This window comes from Chrysemys picta, chromosome 7, assembly GCF_011386835.1.
Source record: "Chrysemys picta bellii isolate R12L10 chromosome 7, ASM1138683v2, whole genome shotgun sequence".
Taxonomy (NCBI): domain Eukaryota; kingdom Metazoa; phylum Chordata; order Testudines; family Emydidae; genus Chrysemys; species Chrysemys picta.
In genome coordinates this window covers 78,812,548-78,828,925 of record NC_088797.1, presented here as the reverse complement: position 1 = coordinate 78,828,925, position 16,378 = coordinate 78,812,548, and the positions used below count along the sequence as shown (strand labels likewise).

At 35.9% G+C, this 16,378-nt stretch overlaps 1 protein-coding gene across 4 annotated transcripts in view; it reads right to left on the bottom strand.

Moving 5' to 3' along the window:
* Window positions 1-16,378, bottom strand: part of BICC1 (BicC family RNA binding protein 1) — a 207,755-nt gene that overhangs the window by 17,501 nt on the left and 173,876 nt on the right. For all 4 annotated transcript variants that reach the window (XM_042854730.2, XM_005307461.5, XM_065551853.1 and 1 more), the window contains 9 exons: window positions 15,957-16,010; window positions 14,551-14,745; window positions 13,115-13,366; window positions 6,947-7,078; window positions 5,187-5,373; window positions 3,275-3,433; window positions 2,691-2,887; window positions 2,282-2,423; window positions 1,224-1,380 (listed from right to left, as the gene is read on the bottom strand). In XM_042854730.2, the coding sequence (XP_042710664.1) occupies window positions 1,224-1,380; window positions 2,282-2,423; window positions 2,691-2,887; window positions 3,275-3,433; window positions 5,187-5,373; window positions 6,947-7,078; window positions 13,115-13,366; window positions 14,551-14,745; window positions 15,957-16,010 (1,475 nt within the window). The remainder of the gene's footprint in view (window positions 1-1,223; window positions 1,381-2,281; window positions 2,424-2,690; window positions 2,888-3,274; window positions 3,434-5,186; window positions 5,374-6,946; window positions 7,079-13,114; window positions 13,367-14,550; window positions 14,746-15,956; window positions 16,011-16,378) is intronic.

The following is a 16,378-nucleotide window of genomic DNA, read 5'->3' as shown; positions in this document are numbered from 1 at the left end:
GGCATATAAATCATTAACACATCTGCCACGTAAATATCTTGCGATGCCAGCTACAACAGTGCCATGTGAACACCTGTTCTCACTTTCAGGTGACATTGTTATTAAGAAGTGGACAGCATTATCTTCCCTAAATTTAAACAAATTTGTTTCTCTTACCAATTGGCTGAAAAAGAAGTAGGACTGAGTGGACTTGTATGTGCTAAGTTTCACATTGCTTTGTTTTTGAATGCAGTAATGTAACAAAAAAACCCCTACATTTAATAAGTTGCACTTTCATGATAAAGAGTTTGCAATACAGTACTGTACTTGTATAAGGTGAATTGAAAAATACTATTTCTTTTGTTTATCATTTTTTGCAAATATTTGTAATAAAAACAATATAAAATTAGCACTGTACACTTTATATTTGTGTTGTAATTGAAATCAATACAATTTTAAAAGCACAAAAACATCCAAAAAATTTAATAAATGTCAATTGGTATTCTATTGTTTAACAGTGCAATTAATCGCGATACATTTTTTAAATTGCGATTGTTTTGAGTCAATCGCATGAGTTAACTGCGATTAATCAGCAGCCCTAATTATTTCCTAACAGTGAAGACTGTTATGCCTTGTTTCTAAAGAAGTAGTGGTGGAAAACCCATTTAAGTAATTTAAAACTGCACTGGAGAAAACACTAAACAATATACGGGTACTAAGGAATACTCCTGCATTGAAAAAATTATTCAAAAGGTTTTTTCCATTGCTAATTTTCTGTTTTTAAACTTTGTCTTTATTCAAGCTTTGAAAATGTAACAGTATTTCCTGAGGATTATTTTTCACTAAGAAAACAAATCTCAAGCACAGTATTTGTCACAGCAAATTAAAGTTAGCTATGAAAATCTATTGGTGTTACAAAACACACAAAAAATATTACAGAGCTATATGTAACAAAAACTTCTCAGAGAAGCCAGTCTTGGAGAAAGCAAGCACTTCTGATAGGCAGATGTAGAGGAAGGAATTCTTAGATGTCAAAAATGTTTACAATATTAACAACTTAAAGGGACTGTTATAAAACAAACAGTAGTTTATTAAATTAAATATGGTTGAAAAATTAGTCTGATTTAAACCAATTCTCCAATATTCATCAATGACTGAACCACGCATCTCACCCCCAAAGAACATGCTAAATATTATAGTTCATCTCTAAATTCTATGATTCTATACTCATGAATGTAACATACTGTAAGTGAGAGTTTTTGGTTCCTTGCAGTAATTCTACTGTTTGCCTCTTAGTACAGGACTGTTTGGAAGAACTCATCATTTGCTTCAGATCACTGGCATTTGCTGAATGTGACGGACTTCTTGGCATGCCCACTTCTACAAAAGCATCGTTGCAGCCTACAAGACCAAGAAAAAAGAGCTGTAAAATAAAACCCTTTCACATACCAATACATTGCTGTACAGTATATTTAGAAAATCAGTAGCAATAATTTGCATAGAATTAAAACTATTTTACATAAAAGGCATATAAAGGGCTAGCATTTAAGGATGTACTAATTTTCGCAAAGTCAGAAAGCACACAACTATACTTCATATATGCATAGAGAATTAGGAGCATACATTCACATAGTATGTGTACTATAAAACTAAGGGGTATCTTTTCAAGTTATGTGGGATTTTAGCCATATTACAGCAAATAATGTCAAAACTTATAACCTAAGGTTGAAAGTCACTAGTGATTTTGGAGGGCCTCAGTTTCTGGGACCAGTCTGAAACATCTTAAGGGGAATGATTATCAGAAGCTGGATATTCACCACTTTCTAAAAATCCAGAAGCTTTTAATGTATTTTAATGTATGGGCAATCAAAAATTGAGGCACCCAAAAATCACCAGTTACTATTTAAAATCTTAGCCCAAATGTCAAGCTGAAAATTTCTCCATTGGAAACTAGTTTTGCTTTTGCAATGAACAACACACAAATAGCTTACTCCCCTTCCCACTAGGGAATAAAACTATATATGGTGTAAGCCAATTTATACCGGTCTAGCTGCATCCACACTAGTTTTAACTGCCGGTATAGTTAAACTGGTGCAACTATTACGTGCAGACAATACATAATCCATGTGACAACATGTATTTGGGGAGGGGAGGGGCAATGCTTTCCTCCAGTGTGGCTGAGGATAAAATGCTGACACAAAAATTAATCTTACCTTTCACAATTTGTCTGTAAAATGCACAAACACTGTCAAGCTATTACCATTACCAACCAGAATAACACAGGTCAAATGCCAAAACTTACCTTCTGCTGTATTTGACTTGGTGGTCACTTGTTCTGAGGTGCTATGACTATTTGTCTGCCTTGATGAATCACTGTGGTTTGTGCTCAACACATTTTCTCCTAGTGATGAGGCAGATAGTGCAGCATACTTGATATTTGATGTCTGAAATTATTACAAGAACATGTTTAAATAAATCTGTTTCTGATCCCCTTTTCTTGCCATGCAGGCAGGCAGAAAATTCTTATTTGGGATAATTTGGCTTAATGTTTTTCAAGTTACATTTTATGAGCATTTTTATTACAATTTGAAATAAATGATCTTAAAGAGTCACAACAGATTAAAGCAATTAGTTTTTTTCCTAGAGTTTTTCAGAGGAAGCTCATTGCAAACCGAGATCATCTTGACCAGACTGAACATCATGCCACTTACCTTTACATGACCGTTTAAAGAAGCTGAAACTTTTTTGTTCTCGGATTTCATGCCATTGACATGAATGTCAACGGGAGTCAAGCCAGGAGGGGGAGATGGAGTGTTCTGACTATAATTAGGCACTCCAGATAGCAGAATACTAGTTAAAGCAGCTTGGGCAGTAGATGGTATCATCAGATGTGGTATAGCAGAAAAACCTGTAACAAAAATGAAGTCATTTCTGGTTCACTGACAAGTTGAGTACATCAGCCTGAATAAAAGCTGAATTTTATATAAAACCTTTGAATTACAATTATATTGAAAATGACCAATCAAACCGATTACTTAATGCACTATCCAAAACCTTGGATAAGATATTTTTCCCATTTAAAAAAAAATCTACAAAGTTGCATGTGACATTATAAAAACACAATTATGTTAGTTTAAAAATCTTCATATTTGGATATTTATGCATTTACAAGAAAATACACTGAATAATTCTTTCCTTCTATGAGACTTTAAAGAATGAATGGGTCTGTCTTTTTCAGTTTTCTTTCTAGTGAATAATTAAGAACTAATTTAATTTCTATTTAACATCTACTGACCTGTGGCACTTGTGTTGGCAAGAGATGTTGCCCATAACGTAGGACTGGGTGTGCCTGAACTTGGGCTCTGTAGAGGACTAACAGAACTATTAAGGGCATTCAAGAGCGAGTTTGGAGCAGTAGAGGTGTTGACAGATAAGGCAGTAGGACCTAAGAGACCTGTCAAAACAATTATATCCATTATGCATTTGTTTATACAGGAATTGTAAAGAACATTTTTAAAGGGTTATATTAAGTGTTGGTGTTGATTTTAAAAATATTTTACAAAAATTACAATGCTATTTCTGCTGAGAGAGCATACACACAACTTAGGACAGGGATTTTTGAAGTGTGCACGTGCAAATGGGGCAAGGGGATTCACCAAAAACCAGTGGCTGCTAAACAAAACTAAGGCGAATCTCTGCACCTTCTATCCATTTGGCTCCCACCACTACAGTATCTAAGTGCATCTACCTGCTGCTCATACAGCCACCAAAAACAGCTTCTCACTCTTCCCTTTCATGTCTCTCCAATCTTTCTGGGAAGCATTGCTTAAAGGTGATGAGGAGGTAACAGCTACTTTACAGCCCTCCTCCTCTCAGCCAAGTCTTGACTTTCTTTAAGTTGTGCCTTCTTTGGAGCACATGGATGTGTAAGCGTGGAGGAAGAAGGAGAGAGGAAGCAGCATATCCTCACCTAGCAATACCATGCTGCCTCCCTCCATTAGCAAACCTCATCACCCCTAAGAACCCATAACCCCAGCCAACATCCACAACTCATCCACAAAACTCCCCACATTTTGTAAATGTGTAAAGTACTGGTATCATGGGGGAGGAGCATGGTATCAAAATGTAAACAGATGGCACAAGCCAAGATTCCAGCTTCCACCCAAGTCACAAGCATGGATTCCGGGATGCAACCATAATGGATTGCTGAACTATGAGTCAAAAGAAAATATGGCTTGTTTGATCCCTTTTCTGTCAGTGATGGTCCTGCATGGAGAAGGTTTGAGAACCCAAATACGGTGGAAAAAACGTAATATATCTATACATGAGCTTGTACGTATTTTTGGTAAACAAAGATATCAAGCAGTTATAGCTTTTAAACACAAAATGATAATTCCTTCCTGGATTATTTATGGCACAATAATTCTCTTCTAGAAAGAGACGGAAAATATACACACTCCTGGTTTAAGTTTTATACTGACAGACAAGTGCCAATAACACATGAGTGAAGAAACAGTTGTTTGCAGTGTTGTTGTAGCCGTATCAATCCCAGGATATCAGAGACATACGGTGGGTGAGGTAATAGCTTGTATTGGACCAAGAGAAGTTGGTAACATAAAAGATATTACCTCATCCACCTTGTCTCTCTGAAGAAACAGTGTCATTCAATATTTAGTTACTACAGTCAGAAACAAACATTGCTGCTACCTAAGGCTAACCTTTAAGTAATGTTAAATGGAAAACTATCTCCGTGTAGTCAAGGAGTCTTTTCCCTGTTCACCCACTAAAGTTTCTATTTAACAAGTCAAATAATATCTCCAGGAGTAAGGTGGTTCATTTGGATAAGGGTTTCTCTGAAAGCCATAAATGGGGTGCCACACATGACTTATAATCTCTCTCTCACGTATTACCCTACCCAAAAAGGAGTACCTCCCTTTATATACATTAAGTTGAATGGGTAAAGAGTTTAGTTTTCAAATGTCTAAACTTCTCCATCTTTCAGAGGATACACTGAAACTATTTCCACTATCCATTACTAAAACATTGAAGGATGCTCTGTAATGACAAATACTCTTGAAATGTCAAGGTGAGCCTTAAATTTTCCAACATCTAATGCTACTCATAATTCAAAAGTATAGCTGGTCCTGTACTTCCCAGTACATGTGAACTGTGTTTCAAACATTATAAAACAAGAGTAAAGTATATACCAAGTCCAGTGAGTCCTAACCCTGCTGAGGGCAAGATGTCCAAACCAGGACACGAGAGGCCAACGGGGCATGAGATTGTAGATGGATTTGCTGCTATGGTGACTCCATTACTTTCAAGTCCCAGGAGACGTTTCCTTGCCTCATACATATTTAAGGCATTTCGTTCGACACTTTTTACAATCACAGACTGCAAAAAAGAAGAGAGATTGATATGAAGGTATAATATAAATTCATGAAAACACAAATCTTACAATAGTGCTTCAGAGCCACAGGCTTGGTCTACACTGAAAAGTTACGTCAGCAGAACTATGCTGGTCTGAGATATGAAAAACCTCACTAGTGACCGACGTAGCTATACCAACATAACCCCCAGTGTAGGTGCAGGTATGTCAACGGAAGAGGACTTCTGTCAACATAGCTAACTTCATTAGGGGAGGTGGCTGTTCCTACACTGATAAACCCCTTCTTTGTCAGTGCTGGCTGCTTCCACACTATGGGGCTATGCCAGAACAATTATGCCAGTGTAGTTTACACACAGTAAAGACACACCCCCAGTAAAGTCAGAGCACAACATAAAATAGCAGTAACAAAGTCCATTAGTGATTATTCAGGCATTTAGCGGTTGTGGCAAGGTTAGAACATTTTTCTTAATGTTTTTGTTCACCTTTAAAAGTGAAAACAGTCTGTCCCAGGAATACTGCTCATTTTTTTAATTAAATGAAGCTAATAAAGTTAGGAAGGATAATTATGGCCTGACTATGATGATGGAATGGTGCTAACAGCTACTGTAAGCGTCCAAGCTCTATAGAAGGTAGCCAAGAGAGATGGCTGTTAGATAAGAGTCTCATGTTTGCTTCCTATTACATTTACAAGAAACATGCTTCATGCAATAAACAAAAAACATGTTTCTTTTCTATTTGCATTAAATTCAATACAGGAGCCTAGAAGTACAAAATGAAAATGATATAGTCCCTTTTATTGACTTGAAATGTTCCTACATTTAGCATCAAAACCGCTGACATAATGGAATGTTCATCTGACATTTTACAATTTGTTTGTCAAACATTTATACATAATGGATTGGACCAGGATCCAAAAACAATGAACTGGGCAGGTTTAAGGACAGGTGTCCTCAGTTTAAAAGGATTAATTTTTCAACCATTACATTCATTACCTGCTGCAAAAAATTATATGAACATAAGACTTCTCTTTCACCAAATCAGAATAGGCCTAGAGATTGTTAAAAACAACAGGGAGTTGTGTGACTTAAAATTTGATCCTGTAAACCAAATCAAGAGCAGTTTTACTTGTGGCTACTTCCATTATCTTCTACTAAGGGTTTGCAGGATCAGTCACTTAGACAAATCAGATGATCCAAATTTTGTCAAATATTTAATACAAAAAAATTGCTGTAGAACAGAGATAGTATAGTATGGAACATTCAACTTGAAGACATTTTTGTCACGTTTGTAATTCATTTGAAAAAAATGCATTTTGATTGGAAACTAAAATCTAATGAGCCAAATTCTGCTCTTAATGTGTACAGCTTCACTGCAATCAAAGGGTGGCAACTACTGGAACAGAACGTGGTCATATCACAAGTGCAGTACCAAAGCGAAGACAAGACAAATCAGTGAATGGCTCTTTTAAATGCAATATCCAGGAATGAAGTGTTCAATATTTCATATAGCATTATGGGGGTTTTTGTGTACAGAGAACATACCTCATAGTTTGCAAAACTATGTTAGGTTTTGACCAACCTTGCTTGGTTGTTTTGGCTTTGGTTTAATGCTGATGAAGACATCTAGTTGTTCCATTAGTTGAGTTATAATCTGTGGTTCTATTTCAATTTCTTCCTTCATATCAAACATCAGCACAAGAGGAAGGCAACCCTGGAAAGTTAAATCCAAATTATAAAGTACCCTTGTACCAAATACAACATTGGCTAAAACATGACAGTCAACTTTTCCTGTCCTATGTAACTCAAGATCTTAGCAGTTCTGACTGAAATGGTGAGAATGAAATTTTACAAGATGAGTATTACCTCCCACAACCCCAACAAGCAGAGAGCTTGACAGTTTGAGGGTGCGATGGTTTGTTGAATAAGAATCTCACCTCATAGTAAACAAAGATTTAACTCAAGTTATACACATTCACTACCCAAAATTAAGGATGTTGGAAGGATCAACTTTTGTATGTATGTACTGTCTAATTGCCACAAACTATTGTCAAGAGAATAGTTAGCAGTACCATTATTTGGTCATATTGTTTACCTTAAAATCATATTTCGGGTGAGAGAAAAAAGAATGTTATAATTGTGAAAAAGAAAATCCCGCTGGATTGTCAAATCTTTAATAAAATTTCCCTTTGCCTCACCACTGAGTAGCTAAATCTGTATTTTCAGAGATTAAGCTGCAACACTTTTGAAATTCATGAGATTTTAAAATAAGACAACACTGGTAGAGAAGGAAACAATTATTATCATATAGAGTAGCAAATGCATGCTGTTTGCTGTGCAAAAAAGGAAAGAAAACATGATTCCTGACCCCAAAAATTTACAATTTAAAATGGACATTGACAGTGCAATCCAAAAACAGTATTACCCATTCATCAGAAAAATGTAGATATAAAATATACACATAAAAATGGTCAAACCTTTAAGGACTGCCAACTTGTTGAACGTGCTTCAGATGCTGCTGAGCAGCATGGCAAGTAATAAATCATATCTATTCAGCAGGTATAAGTTCTGCATAACCTCACATATTTTCTTTCCAAAGGGTTTCAAAGTGTCCATAGACTAGACAAGAATCACTTCATCCACCACAGCAATGCAACCAGGAAAACAGCAGCAGTTCAACAGAGTAAAACTACACTACTCAGCAGTTTAGAGCAGAAAGTGAAGGCAGAGGCAGGAAGCGAAGCCACTTATTTAGGTATATAAATATGGAGAGCACTTTCTGAAAATCTTGGCCATAATATTTTGTCATATTTGACTCTTTTGCTTTACTACCTTTGCACTACTTATATTCCATTCCCTTCATTTCCCTAAAATCTAGCCCTTCATTTATGAAAATAATATTTGGGTAGCTGGTAGGTGCCCAGCACTTTTGAAACATCTGACTACTCACATAGGTTCTTGAATATGGACTTTGCAGCACTGACTTTAGGCATCCATTTTTAAACAAACCCTGGCATATGTTTAATTTTTTTTAAAGGGACTATATTCAGATAGCTAACAGTGTCTAGAAGAAAATACCCTCCAAATTCACCAAAGTTCAAAAGGGATATTGGGAAAAAATGAAAAGCAGATAAGAATGCTTCAAAAATAATAATGCCAAGATGGTCAACAGTTACAGGTTAGTCCATATAACCAAGTCAAGCTTAAGCAAAAAGAAAATGACACTATTTTAGGGTATCAGCTTTGGGAAGACGATGAAAAACAGTTTGACTTCAGAAAGTCAACTTGGCCGAAGAAGCCGTTGTCATGAGTAATCATTCTTTGAAAATAACACATTCAAATCAATAATCCGGACTACAACCCATTTTGTTGTGTTAAGAAAAATGTTGAGCACATATCATACTTGGATTTTCCAACAGCTTTTGTAAAGCCAAAAATGTAATTATTCAATAAGCATTTGAATAAACAAAAGGTCAAGAAAACAAAATAGCCCAAAATTGAAATTTTACAATCTGGAAGTAAGTTTTAATAAGCGTGTAACATGATTTGGTGGCTGGACTGTAGTTTTGTTATGTTTAGAACACCTGGGGACGGTATTGGAAAAAGGAAAGAAAGCAAATATGCCCAACCAGAAAGAAGCCAATGCTAAATGGGGAGGCTTTCCCCCCCACCCTTAAAAAAAAAAAAAAAGCAGAGAGTGTTCTTTGAGGGAGATTAAAGAAACAAAACTAACTTTTCAATATGGAAAATAAATTAATACTTTAATGTTATGAGCAATTGGATCATAGATAAAATTATTTTATGCAGTCATTGAAATTAAGTTTCTTGAGCTACTGATTAGTGGATACTGAAATACTGAGAAAAAGACAGATGAATAGGAAAAAACAAACAAAACCCCCAGAAGACAACATGCTGAGCTTTTAACTGTTGACTTCTTTAAAAAAACAAAACAAAACAACTCACTCAACGTTTTTATTCTGAGTCACAACATACATTTGCTTTTCTTTTATGGTTTGCCATTTACCACTTTCTCATATGGACATTATCTTAACAGCCATATTTGGGCACTAGAGTTGCATAAAGATCAAAATGTGTAAACTAGTGGCAAAGTGATGTAGTTCTCTGATTAGAACATATCTGGAATGTGGAAGGCTTTCCAAGTTAGAATTTAGGGGCGCCTGCAATTTATATCTCAATATAAATCATGGCCTTTTCGGTGAGTAAACTTGTGTTAATGTCACGTTTATATTAACATTTACATTTAAGAATAATGCAAATTAATTTTTCATACACAAAATGTACGCACCTTATAAAAAGGAATGTAATATATGTTGTATTAAAATCTTGTTTGACATGTTTGTGTCACATTAAATAATTAGTACATTGGACACATATAGGAATCAATATAAATAATTGGTTTAGATCCACAATATTCGTTTCTCAATTTCATTTTGTGAGAGTTGAATTGCTTTTAAAAGTTATCAATATTACTTTGTAGTTTATCCAGTCTTCATAGACTAAGAGAAACATACATATCACCTACCTCAAAGGGTTGAGCATATTGATCTTGAGGCTTTTGGAATAGTATATCACAAGACCTCTCTCAAATTTTGGTCTCTTTCACTAGTGTTATAGTATCATGCACTGACTAGCACTTCAGTAGTTCACAGGGAGCTTGCTTAGGCTACCCGTTTTGTCTTTGTTGATATTAGGGAGCCATGTAAAGTTTGCTTATAGAAATTGTCATGCTCAGAGAAATGGCTAAACAGAAAAACAGTTTACACTGTTGTATATTTTTCCATCAAATGTATTATTACAAAAATCATGAGATAGCTTCATTGTCTAGCTCAGAGACAACATCAGCACCTATTTGGCCTGCTTCCAGGAAAGATGAAAGCAGCCAATAATAAATCGGACTATAGCTAGAAAGCTTCTGGTACCACAGAACTCTCAAAAATATAGAAATTTGAGTCCACTGAATGGAGCCAAAAACCACTGTGCTGAAATTTATTTTAGAAGATCCAAGGAATGAATGCAGCTATTTATGCCACGCAGCTGACCGGGTTAAAAAAAGTAGTTAAAGCTTTTAAGTTAGTAAATATCTCTTGCTCCTACTTTTTCATCCACACACACACACACACACACACACACACACACACACTTTCTCCTTTTAAAAATATGTTCAGTTTTGTCATATCAGCTAGCAAATATAGGGACTCTAGCATACATTAAAAATATCCATTCATTTTTTGTAACACTTGCTTTTAAAAAACACGTTTAGCTATAAAATTGGAAACATGAGTAAATATTTCAAAATATATGGAACAATGCCAGGTTGGACAAACTAAATCTCAATTTGTTCCTCAGTTTAGGTCAGTATACTTCTTAAGGACTATAGACTTCCTGTAGCTTTGAGGAGCTACTGATGTTTTACCATGAGAAAGTTGAATTTTGCAATATTCTAAAAACCTTTCAATAGCTTCTAATCTTTCTTTCCTCCATGTAGCAAAGGGTATTTGAATATTTATATGCTATTCTTACTTATGTTTTGGGGCACTACTGTCTCCCCTATCTTCTCCAGCTTGAATGACAATTGGAGTAGCATACTTTGAAGCTCACTGATGATATATATAGCATAGCTGTCTCTCAATATTTATAAGCATGTCTATTTAGGAATCAATACACTATTAGATTTTATTATTTGTAATATAGATAACTATGTACACATACATACTCTCTCTCTCTCTCTCTAGACATTCTCTCTTCCAGTGCAGATGGAGTATGTATGTTGGGGTGGTAAAGGAAGGGAGAATAGCTCAAAACAGTACAGACATGGGGTTTCAGAAGTCAGTAATATAAGGGCTTGCAATACCTATGTCTCTATAATACAAACTTCATTTTTTATTTTTATTCATCTATTGTATATATTTATCTAGTGCAAAGGGGTTACATCTACAAGTGATATTCCTACATTTTCTGTATGTTAGTCTTGATCATATGGTTATTCTCTTTGTTACATGAGATATCAACAAACTCCAATCATAATGCACCCAGTCTTGGCAGTCACAACTCTAGATCATACCCCATACTTCTCCTAGAAGCCTCTATTAAGCTCAGAAACTGTGACTAATGTAGAGATAAAGAACACTATACTAAAGATTATGTTTACTATGAAGAGCTTAACATTCAACCCTTAATACAAACTCACTAGAGATAGCTGTAATTAATTGTAAAACGTGAAAATATTACACGAACAGTGGCTAAAGAGATTGTGATGATGTGGCTAGTTGAATCAGTTATTTCATTTAAAAAAAAACTAACCCATTTTATTCTCAGTGAGGTGAAACACAAATATGCTACTTGCAGAAATAATGATCAGTTACTAAACACCTTTACCTAATGTTTATTAATTAGTTGAAACCCTCGTGTCACCATATCAAGAGCTCTATATTGTCACTGTTATGAGACTAATATTGTTGTTCTTAGCATTACAAGACCACCTAAAGGCCGCAGTCAGCCACACTAGAGGCTCACTAAGATAGCACTTGTAAAAACAAAACAAATATCCCCCCAATATAGTTAGCTTTGTTAAAGAAATAGTACCACTAATTAGAACTGGCTAAAGCTCAGGGAGATTTGGTTTGCAAGGGATATTGTTATTCACAATATTGCTTTTGTTCTGATTTGGGAAAAAAAGCAAATTTCCTGGTGAACCAGAGATCCCCAATCATTTTGTTTAAAGAACACTGAAATATGGTGTTCCCGAAACAAAATAGGAAATTAACATTCTTGTCAATTTTACTTAGCTGCTTCATAACAGTGAGCCTAACTGGGTTCTCCAGGTTGCTAGGCTCCCTCCTCCAGCCAGAGAGTTCCAGCTCCAGACAGGGCTCTCCCAAGGATGCTGCTATGGAGCATGGAGCTTAGCAGCCCCGAGAGTCCTGGCAGTAACCATGGCTCCAGCTGTGGAGTAGAAAGCCTGCCACCTGCAGACTCCTGGGTCCAGAGGGTGGCAGGCTCCATGCCTCAGTGTCGGGAGCTTGCCATCGCCCCGAGCCGCAACAGAAGCCTGTCTGTTTCTTGGTGCGTAATGGACTCAGAACAAAACGTTTTGGTCCAACAAATTGGCATTTCCCAAAGAAAGTATGTTTCACTGGAAAATTTCTGACAGTTCTGCTGCTAATGTAGTTGACAAGACTACAGAATGTAGAACCTGCTAGGATGTAAGCAAGTGTCTCCAATGTATCTGATCATCTGTACTTCCAAGGAAACCTGCCCTAAAAAAGATCATTTGGTCCACACATATGCCAAGTAACCTCTCTCACTGGCTCCAGAAAAGCTGCCCACTTATCACGCTAACAAAAAGATGGAAAAAAAGAGGTGGTTGGACATTAATGGAGGAAAAGAACTGCTTATCTCAATTTCTGCCTTCTAATCGGTAACATCACCATCATAACCAATTTTAATTATGTCATTTATATTGGCAAAGCATCTTTTATCATGATAGTGTATAACACATTTATTGATAAAATCAGATATAAGACAACTACAGTTCATAAAAACTATGTCATTAGAGACAGTCAGAATAAGAGCACTCATCTCAATCAGTATTCTGTTATGTAAATAAATACTATTTTTTCTGCTCCAATACAGAAAGTCATTTGCATCTGGATGATAAATACACAAGAACTGGTAGTATTTTCTTTTAGTTACTTGACATTTTTCCTACAGATGTCACTGAAATATTTACCATGAGATATTGTCTGGCAAGACAGACTGACTCAATAGTGCCCTGGAGGTAGACAGTGGATTTCTTTTGTGGGTTACTGGGGTCAGGGAAGTGGATCTGAGCACCAGTTCTCTGCATGATATGTTTGATGTTACTGCCATTTCGACCCATCATAAAGAGATGATGCTGTGCTGCAATATCTAGCTGCGTGCTCACAGGGATTGCAGAGGCCAGACTCCCAGCCAGGTGTTCCAGAAGCATGGCTGTTCCTTCCTACAGACAAATAGGAGAAAATACATTATAGAGAAACAACCAAAACTGCACAGAGGTGGATACAAAATAAGAATTTAATCAGATTACATTTGCTTTAGACAGCACACATTTCACATTCCAGAATAAGTAAGCAGCAACATATAAAGGATTTACTAAGAGGGGGTTGGGGGGGAAGCAATATACGATTTTGTTTAAAATCAAGTTAACTTATAATTCAGAAAGAGTTGGACTGTACCTAACTTCTCTTGAACTGCATCTGAACTTCACTGAATTCAAAGGAAGTTACGTGCTTTAGAAAATCCCATTGGATACCTATCTGGATCTTTAGGCACCTAAATACCTTTAAAAATCTGGCCTTTTATGTCTTGGCCTCAGTCCTGCGCCTGGTTCCACACAGGTGGAACCTGTGCCCACATGCAGCCACACAGAAGTCAATAGGGATATATCTGAACAAATCTAGTCGCTAGATTTGACCCTTGTTTTGGTCTCTGAAGCCCTAATTAACTTGAGACCTACCTACTTGACACCACCGTCTCTCTCTGTATCATACTGCCACAGCTGTCATCCACAGAAATACTCAAGCTGGAGCGCCCTTGCTTTTAGCTTAAAAGGCTGTTAGCAACATGTCCTGAGTGTTTGGCCCCTTCCATGTCTTTTGAATTCACTGTTTCCCCCTTTGTCTGAAATAGCTCAAATTTGTTGACCATTAGGGTGCATTGCAAGTCCACCTATTTAACCAGACATTTGGGGAGGACTCAGGTATGTGGGGGTTCGGATTTGATTTGTTCATTGGTTTACATGTTTTGCTTACTTGCTGTTTTTGGTGATAGGTGAGATTGGCCCCTGCTCTGGTATAGTTTTTTTTAATTTTGGTTTGCGATATTAATCATTTCTCAGAGTGCCTAAAGCCTGAATAAGGTCTCTGATATATTTAAAATGTAAACTGAAGTAAACATATAAAATTAGGTTTCAAATGGAAAATGTTTTTCTGTAAATACACAAATCCTATTTTATAAAAAAACAACAACACCCTAAAACATTTAAGATCAGTGCATCCAAATTGTTAAAATCTATAATAATAAATGCCTTCTGGATCAACCAGGATAGTACAACAAGACACCATTTAAGCAACTAAGTTTTTACACATTTAGGATATCTGGAATAACTTTAGTTAAATGTATTACCTTCACAGCACTAGTATTATTCTGTGACCCTCTAACAATGACAGTAGCACCGTACATTCGAGAACGTTGTTTAAAAGAAACTGAAATGTTATAAGTCTGTGATATATGCTGAATCGTAGGAGAATTAGGATCTGGGATAGGTTGGAGAATTCCAGCTATGGGTAATTCAAACATAAGTACCAAAGGAAGCAGCTCCTATAGTGAGATTGAGAAAAATCACAGCATGTATTTGAAGCACAATCACATTTACTCAGCCTACCACAACTTTAATAAAAATTCAGAATTGTCTGTCACTCCGCTGAGATAACATTTAGGATATCTACAATCTCCCTGAGCTTTCTTTATAGAAACTTAAGTTTGTTGACATCATCCAAGGCAAGTTGTTTGCTGTCACAAACAAATGGAAAAAATGCATTACCTTGCCAGGGAAAAAAGTGTGAATGTCATACATCGTTAGAAAAATGGCAAAAAAGCCACAGTTTTTTTGCAAATAAAGAAAGTAAAAAAAAAAACAACAACAACAACAACAACAACAACAAAACCCCATGTCACATTCCCACACTCTTCTATACTTACATACCATATATTGAGCTACATTTGTGAAATTTCATGCAGGGATCTTGCTCCATAGTGGGATGGCTGGGGTTAGAAAAACAATGACTTTTTATGGAAAAACCCTGTAAGTCATGCTTTCTGTCACAACCATTATAGCCATCAAATATACAGACTTAATGTATGTATCTGTATAGAATATTAAAATGTTCATAATATGTCATATGGTTCAAAATACAGTTGTGTGAGATATATATAAAATCAAAAGAGATTGTTATGATGGGGGAAATGAGTGCAGAGTGCGATTGGTGGGGATGGATTTATTTTGCTACAGTCCATCACATTACTTGCACCTACTGCATATAACAGTTAAAATTCAATCATAGACAACTAAATTACCTCTGCAAAGGGAGAATTTAGCACATAATTCTTAGTAGAAGGACTTGCAAGATCAAATCTGGTTTAAATAGCTGACACTAAATTCAGGCTTTAAATCAGTTTAGGTAACATAAGGTGACTAAACATGAGTCACTTCAGTGTTATGTAGTTTGTCCACATGAATGCTAACATTCTTAATATATTTGTAACACGTATGTACACACAACTCATGAGCCCTTTATGCTTATTTTGTATTTAAAATCTGCTAATTAAAAAGATTAAACAAACAAATGAATGTTCATTGTGAATATTGCTGACATTATTTTCTTGCAATTTTGGGTTTTACGATATGAACTGCTTAGAGACAACAACACAGAGCCAGTCAACTCAGAACTGAACTATCATTTCCCACTTCTATCCCCCAACTTCTTCTATCTCCAGTGTGTTTGAGATGTGAGTTATGGAAATACAGTTACCCGTATTCTAACTCTGGCAGACTCCACTCCAGCTGGCTGTCCTGCAATAGACACCTGAAAAAGTCAGAACACAGACAACATAGTATCATTTTCATATAAATTATCTGAAAAATTCTCCAAATATGTTATTTTTTATATGTATTGTACTTCTGTTGGTGTCTGAGGCATTTTTTAAAACAGTAGTTGAAAACTGAATCCCTCCAGTAAAGGGTTACTTTTGTATATTGATTTTTATGCTACAAACTCTTACAACATTCTGAAAACTTTGAACAAATAATGGAAGAAACTATAATCAAAATTCAACATAGCCATTCAGAATGAACCCTGCAATTACTATTCTGCAACAGTTTATTAGTCCTTAAGGTTGGAACTGAACACATAATATACTTTTTAAAAATGACATCCTAAGTTGCCACTGGGAG